At 40.8% G+C, this 17,386-nt stretch overlaps 1 protein-coding gene across 3 annotated transcripts in view; it reads left to right on the top strand.

Annotated features, from left to right (window-relative positions):
* SYT16 (synaptotagmin 16) overlaps positions 1-17,386 on the top strand; it is a 103,300-nt gene that overhangs the window by 51,304 nt on the left and 34,610 nt on the right. The window contains exons 2-3 of one of the 3 annotated variants that reach the window (XM_087727490.1): positions 2,230-2,388; positions 7,972-8,151. In XM_087727490.1, coding sequence (XP_087583616.1) covers positions 2,367-2,388; positions 7,972-8,151 — 202 coding nt within the window. In that variant the 5' untranslated portion in view covers positions 2,230-2,366. Of the gene's footprint in view, positions 1-2,229; positions 2,389-7,971; positions 8,152-16,097; positions 16,670-17,386 lie in introns of those variants that run through there. The other 2 variants (XM_087727485.1, XM_087727480.1) reach the window with 2 other exon arrangements.

The raw sequence follows: 17,386 nt of genomic DNA, 5'->3' as shown, positions 1-17,386 counted from the left end.
GTAAAGGTTCCCCTCACACATATGTGCTACTGTATTTCCCCGAAAATCTTATTTTCTTTTGACTCCGAAATAAGGTCTTATTTTCAGGGAGGTCTTATTATTTTCGGCGTGTAGGAGGCGGCAAGCATGGTCACCTCATGGCTGTTGCTGTTGCAATATTTTTGGGGAGGGATTATTTTAGGCCATGCGCTCAAAAGCCAGATTGGGTTTATTATCTGAGGAGGTCTTATTTTGGGGGAAGCAGTTTAGTTGTTCCCGGCTCTAGGGGGCAGTGCTCATCTCAGTTTCAAAGCCGAAGAGCCAGCACTGTCCAAAGAAGTCTCTGTGGTCCTGTGGCTGGCATGACTAAATGCCGAAGAAGCACGGAATGCTGTTATCTTCCCACCAAAGGTGGTTCCTATTCTTCTATTTGCATTTTTACATGCTTTCGAACTGCTAGGTTGGCAAAAGCTGGGAGAAGTAAGGGGAGCTCACTCCATTACGTGGCCCCAGGGATTCAAACCGCCAAACTGTCAACCTTTTTGATCAACAAACTCAGCGACTTAGCCACTGAGCCACCGTGTCCCAACCTCTATATAGTAGAATCAAAACACCAGCAGCAGCACTCTTCCCACATTCAAGTATAATGTGTTGAAAATGTCTCAAGAAAAAAATAATCAAAAGTTCTTCTCCAACACCTTGAGGCTAACAGAGAAAAACAGACACTCGGGAGAACATTCCCTAGAAATTATAAGGCTGATTTTGGAACACTAATAATTAAAACCTCCAGCTGCTCAAGAGTTGTTGAATAAAAACTACTTGTTGCTTGTCAACCAAAAATCAGCAGAGCTGAGGCTTTGGGTTGGTTTCCGAACACTCAGAGAATGAACCTTCACTCTCATCCTACATCTGAGCTACAGATACTTGCCTATATTGCTAAGATGAGGCTTTATTTAGATATCTTCATTGGCTTTTTTCAATACAGAAGGGCCAGTCCAGAGATGGTATTCAGCCAGTTCTGACCAGTTCTGGTGAACCGGTAGCGGACATTTTGAGTAGTTCGGAGAACCGGCAAATACCACCTCCGGCTGGCTCAGCCCCAGCTGATCGGAGTCCCAGCTGATCTGCTGTGTCTTCTTCTGTTGCCGTGCACAGGAGAATGGAAGTGGAAAGCAGATGGGTGGGGAGGGGATTTTACAGTATCGTCTCCCTGGAGTAGGGTAGAAATGGAGATTTTACAGTATCCTTGCCCTGGAGTGGGGAGGGAATGGGAATTTTGCAGTATCCTTCCCCTGCCATGCCTGCCACGCCATGCCCATAGAACTGGTATTAAAAAATTTGAATCCCACCACTGGGCCAGTCCTGAGAATCTTAAAAAAGTCCTGCACAGGATAATATTTGTTCATGAAGGGGAACAGAGCCTGTTCTAAACATGTGACATTTCATGCTGGATACATGAAAGTCCAAAAGGTTTGAGAGTTTGTGGAATCCTAAAAATGGCTGTTCTTCAGCATGTCGTAGGCCAGGTACAGTCTGAATTTCAAGCTAAAGCTCGGCACGTTGAACTAAGGTCTACAAGCAGTTTATAGAACGGTTCCTTTGAGTAAGAACTACAGCAAAGATACTGGATCCCTAGTTCCATTTTTTTTTTTTTTGCAATTCCTCTAGCTATAACAATGAATCATTAAAAGGGCCGGGGATCATGATAGCATCACGCTATGGCCATGTCCTCACAGCCCCTGGAGACTGAAAAATTTGCAGACGGAAAGTTCCTGCCCACCCCTGAACTGCTGCTTGCTTTTGTTCCAGGCTGACAAACCTCCCACTCCCTCCCATTCCACTCCAGGTGATTGATGATTAGGGTCACCTTTGGGACAGTGGATGCGTTATGCAATTGTTTTATTCCTTGCAGCATACAAGCAGTTGCAATAATTCATTCTCTAGCTTGTTTGAAATAATCAGCAGAGACCTGCTGTCCTGCGAAAACACACACATTTTATTTCTGGAGTGTTTGCACATTGTGTGAGCCTCACACATGAATAAAAGCACCACCTGTTTGTGGCTGATAACTATGGCTCATAGTGCACATATCAGTTTGGCTTGCTCTAGCAACAAGCAGAAGTGGCTCTAGCAGTTTTGGTGTGACCCACATTTTACTAAAACAGCTGCCTGCTGTTCAGTTTGCTTTAATAAATCTCTGGGCTTTCAAAGTTTGCACAAAAACAGTTTCTTATATGTTTCCTGCTACAGAGATAAGCTTGAAAATGGTTGTCAGCATCTGGTGGAAAGAAGTTGGAGAGATGAAGATTCTTGAGTAGATTGGAGAGAAGCTGCTAATTCCCAATAAGTGCAGGCAAAGGGATTTTAGAACTACGCCTGTATCACAGATGGCATTTGTGATACTATTGGGTACATATCTTAACAATTTGCAATGTCTCTGCAAGATGCTTACCATAAGATGGAGAACTTGTGGTCTTCCCAATGATGCTGAAACATCACCATTGACCAAATGCTTGCTGGGAAATGTGATTCAGATGTGATCCAGAAGACCACAAGTTTTTTAGTTTTCTCCAAGATTCTTGTACTTACCGCTTTTAATAGGGGTGGGATGTAGGTAGAATAAATAGAATTGTATTTCCTTTTCCAGCTACTAACCACAATATGTTTGAATTAATGCTTGCGTAAAGTTTATTCATGGGTAACTGTACTTTGCTAACCTCCCCTTGTACAATTGGTAACCTGCATAAGTAGATTTCCCATCTCCTTAAAATATAGTTTGTATTTGTTGCTTGTATAAATAATTTATATTGAAGTTATGGTTAGTAGAAGACTGGGTTGGAGTATCCAAATTTAATTTGTTCAAAAGGATGTTGGAGTTCAGACAGTTGATAAAATCAGGTTTTCACATTTTTGCTTATTCTGCAGCTCTTTGATAACCAAAACATCCTCTCATCCATGGAAGTTGGAAAAATGGGTGAAATTGTCCTCGACTCTTTTCCAATTTTAATTTTGGGAAGTAAAATGCAAATATTGTATGCTAAAACCCATGGTGAACCGAATCATGGTTTACTTCAGGAATTGTCAATCTTTGTGGTGTCACCATTTTTTAAAAGTGCAACTATCCCAACCCACTTTCAAGTATCCCTCAAAATAACCTGGCCGGTTTGAGGCTTTAGCTTACTGTGACTTATTTCAGAGTTAGCTCTTCTTGGTCTTCTTCCTGGGAAGGCATCACACTGAGTCTAGTTGCTATGTTCATAGGCTTGTTGTACACATCCTTGGTAGTTGGAGAAGATCCTTGAGAGTCCCTTGGTCTGCAAAGATATCAAATCAGTCAATCCTAAAGGAAATCAACCCTGATTATTCTTTGGTAGGGCAGATACAGAAACTCAAATACTTCAGCCACTAAATGAGAAGAGATAATTCAATGGAAACACCCTGATTTTGGGAAAGATTGAAGGCAAAAGGAGAAGGGGATGGCAGAGAATGAGATGGTTAGACAGTATTATCGAGTCAATGAACATTAATTTGGGCAAACAGAGAGGTAAAGGAGGATTGTGGTGTGCTTTGGTCCATGCAATCTTGAAGACCCAACTTAGCAACTGAACACAACAACAAAACATCCTGCATACGCTGGTTTCTTTTATTGAAGAATGGATCTTCTGCAAGAAGACACACTGTTTGAGCTGCTTAAGAAATAAAAATATAGTATTTATAATGCAAAGATTTGATACTGCTTATGGTTAGGGTTAGGACCCTTCATTTACTAAATTAATCCAGTGGTCTGGCATTGTACATACTGAATTGTACACTAACCACACTGTTTGGATTCATTTAGTACCCAGTGTGACAACTAACTAGCCATGTTTTAGTCTAATTGCACTGATTGAACCCGGATATAGAGGCAACCTTGAAACAGAATAACAGAATTGGAAGGGATCTTGGAGGTCTTCTAGTCCAATCCCCTGCTCATGCAGAAGATCCTATAGCATTTCTGACAAATGGCTATCTAGTCTCTTTTTAAAAGTCTCCAGTGATAGGACACCCACAACTTCTGAAGGCAAGCCCTTCCACTGGTTGATTAGTCTCACTGTTAGGAAATGTTTCCTTAGTTCTAGGCTGAATCTCTCAATTAGTTTTCCATCCATTGCTTCTTGTCTTGCCTTCAGATGCTTTAGAAAATCTCTCTTCTTTCTTCAGAAAACATTATTTGGCTATTGTCTGTGACTTCGCCTAAATCATATTTTTTTCCAAGGAGAGTTGTTGGACTACAGCGTCCATCATATGAGCCGTGGTGGTGCAGTAGTTAGAATGCAGTACTGCAGGCTACTTCTGCTGACTGCCAGCTGCCTGCAATTTGGCAGATCAAATCTCACCAGGCTCAAGGTCGACTCAGCCTTCCATCCTTCCGAGGAAATATGCTGACTCTGTAAAATCGCTTAGAGAGGGCTGTAAAGCACTGTAAAGCGATATATAAATCTAAGTGCTACTGCTATTATCCCTAGGCAATATCTCCAAATATTGACAAGGTTCTTCCAAAATCCAATCCTTATTTGGAGAAGGTTTTAGAGAATAGCACTGGGGTAGGCTATGCAAAAGTTCCAGCCTTGCCACACTCTCAAGCAGTGTGAGAGAAGCAGAGTAATTGCCTTCAGCAGGCAACTTTCCTGGCTATATTTTTCCACCTCAGAAATACTTTTTGTGAAGCACTTTGGGCCTTCTTGTGGGAGGTAACCTTCTAATGCTCCAGCCCATAGTAATGTCGTACAAGTCTGCCACATGCAGCTTTCCTCTGAGCTCCTGCCCACGCACCAGCTCTCTTGGTGTGATGTCTTCTGTGTATGTGTGCGGGTACGTGCGGTATAATTAGCCGTTGGCTAGAAAGGATGCCGCAGGAATCGGTTGGAAAATAACACATTGCTACAAATGTATAATGAAGTTCAATTAGCACAAATGGTTATAACAGAGGCAGTTTATGGACTACTGGTTGGGAGATGGCAGAATTATAATTGGAAAAGTACCAGTGACTCTTTCCTTATTATTCTCTGGCCCCACCTCCCACCCAAATGTCAGGAATAAATTAGAATTAAAGCAATGGCTGAGAACAGTGCTGTCTCTGACAAGTAGCAGTTTCAGAGGCCACTTTGCAATGAATCCTCCCTCCTAGTTTGGTGATGCTAAGAAATTGCTCTGTTTAGTAAGCAAATGCTGGGGGATAGTCAATGTCTTGGATTAGGTGACTGATGCTTTTAACTTGTATGCCTTAGACAACTTGCCTTTTGCTCTTTATATGCTAACACTCTTGGGCATGATTACTTTCTAATTGCTGTAGCACAGACTTTTCTACAGTCTTTATTTTATACCAGTCTGAAATTGAATTGCAAAGCCTTCTAATGACTCTAGAGCAGTGTTTCTCAACCTTGGCCACTTGAAGATGTCTAGACTTCAACTCCCAGAATTCCCCAGCCAGCGAATGCTGGCTGGGGAATTCTGGGAGTTGAAGTCCAGACATCTTCAAGTGGCCAGGGTTGAGAAACACTGCTCTAGAGCAAACTGTGGGTCGGGACCCCTTTGGGGGGTCGAATGACCCTTTCACAGGGGTCGCCTAAGACCATCGGAAAACACATATTTTTGAAAAAATACGGAGAACATAAAATAATTTTATGGTTGGGGGCCACCACAACATGAGCAACTGTATTAAAGGGCATTAGGAAGGTTGAGACCCACTGCTTTAAGAGTCCAGCTGATGGCCCTAAGAGACGATTTTAAATCTGAAAGAAATGAAAGCTTAACCTTTCCTGTTAAGTGTTCTTATTTTCACACTTTCTCCAACTCAGTTGATAACAGTTTCTCTGATTTTCAGTACTATATTTTATAGTAGCCAAGAATTCGCTAGCTGACAATAAAAGTCATAAAATGGGGCAAAACTCCCCTAACAAAGGTATCACTTAGCAACATAAATTCTGGACTCAATTGTGGCCATAGGTGGAGGACTTTCTGTGTGCTAGAGTACCTTCTGCTGGTCTTCAGTGTGGATGGCAGGAACTCTTACAACTGTCAGTAGCTAGCTATTTCTAAAGTTTCTTTTCCTCGGAAGCCATCATGGGCTTGTTCCTCAAATCGGTTGCTATTTTCGTAGCAATACTGACAATAGCTGCTGATTATATTGTCCTTGAAGTCTCCCCACGAAAGTCCATGTGCAGTAATCTTACCGTGCTTCATTGACAGTCTTAGCAGAAGTGTCTCCATCCACACACAGGTGTGTGTGCACAGGTGGCTGAAGATTTGTTCCTGGTGAAAGATCCACCAGCTTTATGTAGCTGAAGTGAGATGTTCTGTTTGCCTTAATGTATATGGTAAAACATTTCTTTCTGGAGCTTCCCTGTTGTGAAAATAGAGTGAGGGTTCTTGGTCATTTGCCTAAGCTGTATCTTAGGATTGCCATGGAAACAGGGCAGTGATTAGAAAAAATAAAGCTAACTTGTACACGTTTGTACAGATATTGTTCAGTTTCAGCTCTTAGTAGCCCAGATCAGCACTACCAGTGTTAAAACATTTGGAGAGCCACATTTCTCATCCCCGGACCAAAGCAAGGTGATGCAGCTGAATGGAGTTTTAAATGTGGTTTAGTTTAACGTGGCTAAATCAGTTGCATACATAGCCCCTGTACCTGAACAGATTTAAGGAGAACTATAAAATAAGATGGGAAATAAAATAAAAAATCCCAGGAGAAGGCAATGGCAAACAATTTCTGTACTGCTACCCCTCAAAAGAACCATGGACATAGCCAGCAGCTCTAGAGCCAAGGTGGCGCAGTGGTTAAATGCAGCACTGCAGGCTACTGCTAGATCAGCAGGTCAGCGGTTCAAATCTCACCGGCTCAGGGTTGACTCAGCCTTCCATCCTTCCGAGGTGGGTAAAATGAGGACCCAGATTGTTGGGGGCAATATGCTGACTCTCTGTAAACCGCTTAGAGAGGCCTGAAAGGCCTATGAAGCGGTATATAAGTCTACTGCTACTTGATGTTGCCTTTTTACTGTGATTAGTCATTTGAACATGCCTCTTCCTGAAGTTCAAGCAATTCCCCAGCTACTACAGGTAGTCCTCAACTTATGACAACAATTGAACCCAGATTTTCCATTAAGTGAAACATTTGCTAAGTGAAGTTTGCCTCCTTTTATGACTATTCTTGCCACAGTTGTTAAGTGAATCACTGCGGCTGATAAGTTAGTAAGTCAGTTGTTAAATGAACCTGGCTTCCCCATTGACTTTCCTTGTCAGAAGGTTGCAAAAGGACATCACACGACACTGAGACACTGCAACACGGCGTCATAAATATCAACCAGTTTGACAAGTGTCCGAATTTTGGTCACATGACCATGGGGGTGCTGCAGAGGTCTTAACTGTGAATAACAGATATGTCACATCTTTGCAATAACATTTCAGTGTCATTGCAACTTTGAACCAGACAAACTGTTGTAAGCCGAGGACCACCTATTTATCCAATAACTGTGAACATCAACATCAGTTTGAGGAAGACTGCACTAGCTGTAGACTTTCAGAAGTTGCGTTCTCCATTTTCCATAGAAATGGATTGTGGTTCATTGCAAATTGTGGTGGGATGGCAGAAGTGATTATTTTCATCCTGATGCCCAAGTAATATTTGTTTATTTTTTAGCTGTATATCTATAATTTCATTTAGGACCTCGTAGCATCCTCCCTTCCTATTTCCCCCCGTAGCAATGACATTGTTAGTTGAGCTGGCTTGAAAGGGAGTCAACATCCTTGGGGTCCTTGAGCCTCTATGGATGATGAGGATGGACTAGAACCTTTGCTCCTAAGCCAGCATCTTAACTGCCACCACGCACTCATTCCCCCTTCCTGGTGATCCCTGTGAACATCCCCAATAACTGCATGCTCCTAACATAGAAAATGCAGCTCATGGGTGCAACCTCCATTTATTCTATTTGCTTTCTCTCATTTTATTCCCAGTTACTCCTGAAGCAATTGGGTTCCTCTCTGCTGTTGGGGTCTTTATAGTTCTCCTTGCAGTCCTCTCCCTCTTCATCAACAAGAAGCTCTGTTTTGAAAAGATTGGAGGCCTTCCCTGCTTGGAGCAACAAGGGAAGCACAAGCACTACAAAGAGAAATCTGGGGTTCGGGAGGGTCTTGGTAAGTAAGATGCAATATTCTGGCAACAACCGCATCAGCAGCAAGAACAATCTCCTCTTGTAGATGTTAATAACTTATTTCTGTTTTGATATTGATTGCATGCAAATTGCAAAACTTTAGCTTAGCCAGAACAGCTGCCTTAACGATCTTTGCACTATAATCAATCTTTTCTCTTTCCAAAAATAAATCACAGCATAACATTGTATTGCAGCTTATCTTTTTTTTAACCTGCAAGAATTTGGACACAAGGCATGGGCCACCTGGGTGATTCACAATTTTTCTTTCTGTGTGCTTTCTGCTTGGTGATAGATACTTAGCTCCCTTCAAATTAAGATGCATGATTGTTTATTCATTCAGAAGCATTACAATTAAAACAAGGCGTATTACATGACATAACATTAAGATATATGCAAAGGATATAGTTGTCTGTCTGTCTGTCTGTCTGTCTGTCTGTCTGTCTGTCTGTCTCTCTACCTACCTACCTACCTACCTACCTACCTACCTACCTACCTACCTACCTACCTACCTACCTACCTACCTACCTACCTATCTATCTATCTATCTATCTATCTATCTATCTTCTATAGCTGGGCAATTGGAATGATTTGGGTAATTCTGTTGGGATTATGTACCAGTAAGGATACTTACTGGTGTCCTTTACTCCCTACTACCACAGACAGACCCTATCATAATGAAGCAACACAGCAGGATTTGAGATGAAGTTCCCTTTTAAAACCATCTAAATTGGGGTCTTCATTTCTCAAGGCAGAAAATTTTACAAGTTAATTATATATTGTATTAAAGGAACTGTTCCTGTGAATTTCTACTTGACGATGAAGTGGTGGGTATGTCAAAACTAGGCAGGGGGTAAGGAAAAGGGGGAGAAATGGCATAAAAGCAGAGGCAGATTCAGGCATGCCGCAGCAAATGAGGAATTGTGTTGAGGTGGGGAATCCAGGTAATAGAGTGAATTTAGAATTGAAATATGTTTCATTCTCAATATTGGGATTCTTTGGTGCTCTTGACTGAAAATGCATTACTCAAGCTGAGCTCTCTCTATTAGTGGTTAGATAATTCTGTGAGTTTTATCTCCATTTTTATCTGGATTCTTTTTCTGCCATTTACAGAACTTCCTCCTTGGTTGTTTATGATATCATAGCACAATAAAGTATTTTTTCATCATTAAAAAAGTTGAGATGCGGATCCCCAATCAATAGACCATACTGTAAATTTATTAATTAAAAACAAAGAGGAGTTTGCTTGCAGATTATGTGTGTGCAGGGGGGGGGGCGACAAACCAATTGAGCATATATAGCTTAATTTGATTAAAAAATTGTTGTATGGTCTGAAACAGCAGAGGGAAAAATTGGATTGAACAAGAAACACAAATTAAAAAGCACAACAATTCCAGTATTTTAGTCCTGCCAGTAACAGCTAATGTTTTTGGGATGGTTCTGATTATTATATATAAAAGAATTACATGAGTTGATGGGGCAAGTCAAGTGGTTTATTCATACATATAAGACCTTTGTTGATATATAATGGCATACTTAGGTATTCTTGTAAATTAATGAACCGCAGTGGTGGAGTACTTACTGCAGGCTACTTCTGCTGGTCACCAGCTGCCAGCAGTTTGGCAGTTTGAATCTCATCAGGGTCAAGGTTGACTCAGCCTTCCATCCTTCCAAGGTCAGTAAAATGAGGACCCAGATTGTTGGGGGCAATAGGCTTGCTCTGTAAACCGTTTAGAGAGGGCTGTGAAGCACTGTGAAGTGGTATGTAAGTGTAAGTGCTATTGCTAAATGACCTTAATTCATCCCTGAACTTGGAGCAATAGTTAATTGTTGATTTCAGATTTTGACTAATGCTACCCTGAAATGATTATTGCTCTGGACTCTACAGTAATGGCTTAGTTTTATTGTGTCAGGGTCATATCCATATTCTCATATAGATATTCAAATGAGATACAGAGCATAAAACATTTTAGTTTTCCTCAGAGTGACAAACAGGAAGAATCATGAAAGTAGTACACCTTTATGTTCTATAGGTAACTAGTGGAAAATGATTTTTGTTTCATTTCTCTTCTTCAATAAGAAGATGGAAACAAATCTAAGATTATCTGTGTTCCTATAATATTTTTTTTTATTTAATTTATTATTTCAATTTTGAGGCTGCTCAATGTCTTAGCGACTTAAGCAGATGAAAGTTAAAAGGAAACATGTAGAAAAAGAAGATAAGTGATTAGAAACCAATCTCCCAATCCCCCAAAGTCAACCAAAGGGGCTCAACCCCTGTCCTAGGTCAGGACATAGGAACGAGGTCTTGAGCAGTTTAATAAGCATTTGTTACTAAATTTTCCACATGCTAGGATCCTAAATCTGCTTCAGAGCCTAAGATTACTTCCTTGTTCTAGCTTATCAGTAATGGAAGTCTAACAATAATAGATAAGGCAAAATGGAAAGCTATAGTTACTGTATTTTTGGACTATAAGACACACTGGTATATAAGAAGCACCAAGATTTCAAAGAGGTAAGTAAGAAAAAAAAGTTTTTGCCTTCCCTCAGCCCTGCTGAAGCCCGCAGAGGGCTGCTGGGGGCTGAGGGAAGGCAAAAAAGTCCTCCTTTTTTTGCAAAAATGGGATGCAGAGGTGGGGTTTTGGAAGGCCAAAAATGGCTGTATTCGGTGTATAAGACGCACCAATATTTCCATGCTCTCTCGGGGGTGGATTTCTAAGCAATGTGCAAACAGCATAAGAGATTGACCATTTTTTCTGAATCTTCCTAATTGGAAACACTTTCAAGAAGTACAGATGTTTGCTTCTGGAAAGCGTAGTGGGATTGGTTGAACTGCAGACAGATAGATTCTGCAAAGCAGATTGTCTGCTTTGCACATGCGTGCTAAAAATAGTTTAAAGTCTAACATATGCAATCCTGATAAATATAAAACTGGGTATACACATTTAACAGTGCATGAAAGAGGCATTTTCCATGCATTGTAGATGTGTACATATTGCGGTGTTTGTGTATGTTTGTTTGTGTGTGTGAGAGAGAGAGCAGATTAACAGAGTTGGAAGGGACCCTGCAGGTCATCTAGTCCACCCCCTCCCAAGCAGGAGACCCTATATCTGCCTCTACCTAGGATCGAACTCACAACCTCCTGATTGTGAAGTGAGAACTCCACCCCTAGCAGAAAACAAACGTGTGTTATGATCCTGGTCTTCGCCACCCACTTCTTTCTACAGTACAGGTTTTTTTAAAAATTTTCTTCTCTGCCATAGTTCCAGTGTTACATAAACACTGATATTTTTCTGTTAAAAATTTCTTTTGTGTGAGTATTGCAAAATCTTTCTTCTTCTTGACAAATAGCACGATGGAGGGGCCTTTCTAAATGACAACATCTCTCCTTCCCTTTATGTGGGTGTTGACAGTTTTTTGGAGCTGCCAGAGATGATCTTGCAAACATATATTTACTGAAGCTTTTTAAAAAGTGAATGATTAACAAACAGGGGAAGTTTTAAACTGGAGTAAAGTGGGAAGGAGGAGGGGAATTTGCATTTGAAAGTGATTTGCATTTGAAAGTGATTCTTTCACTTACATGTGATTGACAAGTAAAACCTTGGAAATATGGTACTTACAATGGAAAGATTTGTATTGATTCTAACCACAGCTTTTGAAAGCAGGTGGATGACTCTAGCTGGGAGTTGGGACAAACACAGCTCCAGTTGGGATGCAACTAATGCAGCACAGCAAAAGGAAAGTTGGTGGAAAAACTAGGTGTGAGTGAGCTGCATTATTTTGAAAGGGGTTTTGGACTTTTGAAATTCTAACTCAAAACTATCAAGACCTAAATGTGACGGGGCAATCAAGTTTTATTTGTTCACATTCCTGGCAACGCACTAAAACCAAAACGAAGAGGATCTTCTGTCCAGAGCAGGATGATTTCTGCGGAGTCACCACTTCTCTGCCTTAACTGTGCCATGTTCCATTTCCCCCATTACTTTGACTGGTTTCGGGTATGGATGCCCTCCAGATGCCTTTGATATCAATTCATAAAATCTCTTGCCAGGTCCCATTACTATGAATAACAATTAAGTGAATAGAAAGATGTTCAAACTTTATAAGTCATGAAAATAGTAAATGGGTAGGATAAATGCATCCTAGCTTGACCCCTGGTGACTAGATAAATGTGCCTGTGTAGGTTTAGGGACAATGTTATGAAAGGTACTTGTGGTGGCAGAGCTGGCAGCAGATTTGGACAGTGAAGAAGTTGGGGAGGAACATGGGCCAGTCCTGGAGTCTGCAGAAGGCTCTGATGAAGGCTCTGTGTCGGAGGCATAGAAGAGGCCAGAGCCATATGCCAGTTATCAGCGGCCTTCAGAGTCAGAAATCAGTGAGGCAGGCGAAGACTGGCGCCTGTTCTCAGTGTGCGCATGGGCAGAGTTGCCAGACAAAGGGAACAACTAAAGAACAGGTTGACTTGGGAATAAGGCCACAGGTGGATGATGAATGGCCCCTCCCAGAGGAAATAAAAGAGGAGCGAAAGGGGAGTGGAGTTTGCAGGAGACAGTTCGTTCGCTTAATTGGTTTGTGACTCTCCGAGACTCCTTGCCAAGTTTTGCAGATATCGGCCTGGCAGCTCTCCAAGCCAGATAATGTCTGTGACTGTGAATTCTCCCTCAAAAGACTTTGTTGGATGTGAATGAGAAGAATTCACAATAAATTAATAAAAGGGTTTTTTGTCAGGACCAGGAGTTTGCTTCATGCTCTTGGGAAGCCTAGATCAGAACAGTATTGTCTTCTTAATAAGATTCTTCTTTTCCTTTCCAATCTTGCCTGTAGCCCTAGGACAGTGATGGCTAACCTTTTTGTTGTTGGGTGCCAAAAATATGAGCACCCATGTGCCAGCACCCATAATGCAAAGTGTGTCCCCACATGCGCATGCATACACAAAAGGCCCTCCCCCATGCCACCCCACTTGCACCACACTGCTCGCCTCCCAGCTGAGCTTGATATTTCCTCCGAGAGGCAGGGAAAGGCCACTTTTGCCCTCCCCAGGCTTCAGGAAAGCCTCTGGAGCATGGAGAGGGTTAAAATAGGTCCAATGGGCCTACCAGAGCCTGGGGAGGGCAAAATAGCCTACCCTGGCTTCTCGGAGGCCCTCCAGAAGCCAGAAATGGATCATTTTTGAACTTCCAGTAGTCCCATTGGGCCCGTTGTTCACCTTCCCCAAGCTATGGAAGCTTTCCTGAAGCCTGAGGAGGGCGAAAATGCCTCCCCCAGTCCTCTGGAAGACTGAAAACCAGCTGCCCGATGCACGCATGCGCGCTGGAGATGACAGCTCAGGTTCCAGCAGCTATGGCTCCGCGTGCCATCTGTAGCATGTGTGCCATAGGTTTGCCATCACGGCCATAGATTTTCTACTAATGTCCCAATCTAGATCTACTGTAGCTCTGCAATGCTTTTGAACTTGGCAAAGGTTGCTAAATGCCAGTAGCTGCTGTGACTGTTTATGAGGTAGAATGTTAAACTGTATGTAACCGAAGAAAAGGCACTTTGTTCTTCCATATTTTTATTAATGACTTGGATGAAGAGGTAGAAGCTATATCAATTGTCTCAAAATTGTGTGGGATGGCTAATGTACTAGAAGACAGAAATAAATTAAGTGATCTAGAGAAATGGACTGAAAGTAACACAATAATATTTAAAGAGACAAATGCAAATGGCTTCTCAGAACCAGCAACCATCCAGCTATAGAACGAGGCTCATTTTCATTTTGGTAATGGTATGTATGGAAAAGGTCTCGGAATAGTTGGTACAAACGGAATCACCTCTGTAATTTGGCAACATTTTGTTGCTATTATCATTCATTTTGCTGATTTCTTTCCATAGTTTCAGCTTAAGATCTTTCAGAACCTTGACACTTTTCTTTAAAGTAGTTGCTATTCCCAGTTTTTTTTTGTTGACTACAAAATTTATAGTAACTCTGTCTTCAATGAAATAATTTGTAAATATTTTGAACAACACAGGGTCTAGAATGAAGCCCTGCAGTAAGTAGAGCGCTCAATACTTCCTTTCGGTTTGTTGTGAGTGCATCTTAATGTGCACTCTTTGGGTATAGTGGTTTAACCAGCTATGTAGTCTACTCCAGCCCATACCTTTTATCCTAGTTTCCCATGGGAAACATAATCAAATAGTTTGCTGAAATTAAGATACATTCCTTTCAGAAGATTACTGATGCAAAAATAGAAGCTGTAGAGTTCTGTCCTCTTTATGTCAGCTGTTACTATCCTACCATCTTCTTGTATGACCTCTTCTTTTTTTCTTCCTCTAAATACCGAAAGCCAAAAAGCCCATTCTAGTGTATCCTGTCTTTTGTGTTTTAAATTTTCTAATTTTCTTTCTGCAGGTAATTGCTATTTGCTGATACTTTGACAATTACACCCAACCGTATATGTATCTCATTAAACTTGTTAAGTTGCTTTCCCCAATCCCCAGTTTTATCATTAGACTTGTGTGCAACTGTACTTTCAGTCCCGGCTTTCCTCTTTTCACTTGACCTGGGGATTTCTGCACATAGGTTTGTAGTACCTAGTATTCTCAAAGGATTTAAGTTGACCTGTTAGAATGCATAAATGGGTATGCCAGAACCCCAAGATGATATGATTACTTTCTACCAAAGTAATCTGCTGCATTTACATCTTCAACCAAGTCTTCTGTACTTGTTCAGATCAAATCTAGAGCAATTTATCCTTTTTAATCTTTCATTGTTCTCTCTAAAAATTGAACAAGTGTGAAAGAATTTTTGGGATATTGGATTATTGTCTGACTTGGTTTTCAAGGAAGGATGCAAGTAGTTGAGGGGGGCCCCTGTTATTATTATTGCATCTTACATCACGACCAGGGAGGGCAATATCTAGATTGTTTGTTCACCATATTTGCTGTTTCCTCTTCTTTGTATTCTTATTCAGATGCTCTCATCTGGACCCTCAAATTGCATTCAGATTCCTGGATCTTAATAAATAACATTTATTTCCTTCGTATATAATACCAATTTTCCTCACCTTCCTTTTGTCTGGCTTGTTTCTTTTGTATAAATTATATTCATCAGTCCTTGTAGTTTATTAGTGAGTTTCATCCTACCAGTTATCAGTAAAGTGTGAACTTCTTAATCCATAAACACATATCATGTGAATCCAGCTGTTATAGTTTAGAGACCATCATTAGATAAATCATGACTTAATATAAAATATGAGCCTATTCAGTATCAATTGTTAATGTCAGTTGAATTACATCTGTGTGAGGGCAGCTGCTGCTTTCTTGGCTGCAAATAACTTTGTTCTACAAATGCTGCAGGCAAGCTGGATTCATAATAGCAGTTGACAGCTTGGGTGACTTAATAGGTTGTATCCATAAGGGTAGGCGTAGCAAGAAATAGTTCGATGCTTGGAAGTTTTGTTATGTTCCTCATGCAAAGTTTTAACAACGTATCGATATAGGTACTTAGTCTCTTTTTTAAAAAACCAAATAGTGATAACAGAACTATTCAGTGTTCCATTGATTTGTATTCAGGGTTTATTCCAGCTGCTTTGATTTAGCTTAGGATGAATCTGCCTTATCTGATCATAAGTGCTTCCTGTCTCCTTATATACATAGCCTTTCAATAACCCATCAAGATAGGTTTTTTTTTAGCCCTTTGTGAATTTGCTAGGGTTTGAATCTAGAACCTTTCATATGAATAAATATGTGCGGTGAGACTTAATTAAGGACTTTCCAATTACATATTCATAATCATTTTCTATTTTGATCATTTAGGGTAAAATCAAATACTGCCTGGGTTCTTCTTTTTCTTGGGTTCTATCTGCTGAGCTAGATTTAGTGCTTAATAAAGACCATTGTTAAGAAAAAACAGATGATTCAAACTAACTTCTTGTAATGCTTATTCTGTAGCTCACAGAGCACTGAATCTGATACACTGGCAAAGAGGAACAGCTGGAATTTATGACCATCACAGGTTTTGCTCATTAAATATATAAGTATGGCTTCAGAGGATGTCTTAAGCTTCTTCCAGCCTTTTTCCTCCTGGATATCTCGAGTTTATGAGGCTTTCCAGCAAGCAGGAGAATCCTTATCTTCTTCGTTGAATCATCTGGGAAGCAAACCAGATCCAAATGGATTTGATGGGGAAGATGAGGATTTTGAAGACAGTGATGGGCTTTATGAACGCTACTCTATAGGTTCCGATGATGACAGTACTTCAAGTCAGGAGAGTGAGAAATCTTATCATTCTTCATCATCCTTTCAAGATCTTGCTTCACCTGAATCTTCAGATCTTGATTTGTATTGGCCCGAGCAGAAAGAAACCATTTCCCACACCTCCGAGGAATACTTTGAGGATACCTCCCATGGAATCTACCAAAGTTACAAGAGTTATCATGCTATGGAAGCTCTCCCCACTATTCCTGAGGAGGAGGAACATCTCCACTGCAAGCAAATTAAGAACCTTTCATGTAGCTGGGATGGTGAGTTTTATTCTCCTTTGATGGCATTAACATTTGCTTGTGTAGATGATCTTCCATCTGCAAGGCTGGTCATCTGTACATTTAGTCAGGCTTCATATTCTGAATTTTGATAAGCAGAAGTTAAGAGTTTGATTTTTCAGTGCACCTTACACACTACATTTTGAAACTATTCACGAAATGGGTAAATTCTTCAGAAACACTTTGGGCTACCTTGGAAAATGTTTATGATCCAAAAATAGTTGGAAGATCTTATATACTCTTTGAGCCATTTTAAGGGTTTGAAAGAAAGTTCCCCTTTGTTGTAAAGGAATTAATCTGTCAGGTTACAGACCAAACCATATGGCTGGTCTCCTCTTGGAACATTCAGTGCAGATCAGGTTATCCTATGCATAAGTCTCACAGCAGACAACTACTTTATATTAGATGCTTTACGATGGGACCTGAGGAGTTTTAATTTCTACTTTCCTATCTTAACCAAGGTTTGGGGTGGGGAGGGGGGATCTAAGCTGGGAATGGCTTAGATTTTGGTTGGTCCTCACCTAATGATCTGTAGAATTCAGTTGATGGCAACTGGGATTACCAGGATTGTCATCACTTAGCAATGCAAATTACAGTCCAATTTACCATTGTAATTTGAGATTATCTGAAGACACATAATCTTACTGATTTCAGGAGCATAGCTTGGATGATAAGATGAGAAATATGTTCTCTAGGTTG

This window comes from Thamnophis sirtalis, unplaced genomic scaffold (assembly GCF_051295495.1).
Source record: "Thamnophis sirtalis isolate CommonGarterSnake01/CBP01778 unplaced genomic scaffold, rThaSir2_p1.2 scaffold_1, whole genome shotgun sequence".
In the NCBI taxonomy this organism is placed as follows: domain Eukaryota; kingdom Metazoa; phylum Chordata; class Lepidosauria; order Squamata; family Natricidae; genus Thamnophis; species Thamnophis sirtalis.
The sequence above is the reverse complement of the archived record's forward strand: the minus strand, read 5'-3'. Positions and strand labels throughout refer to the sequence as shown.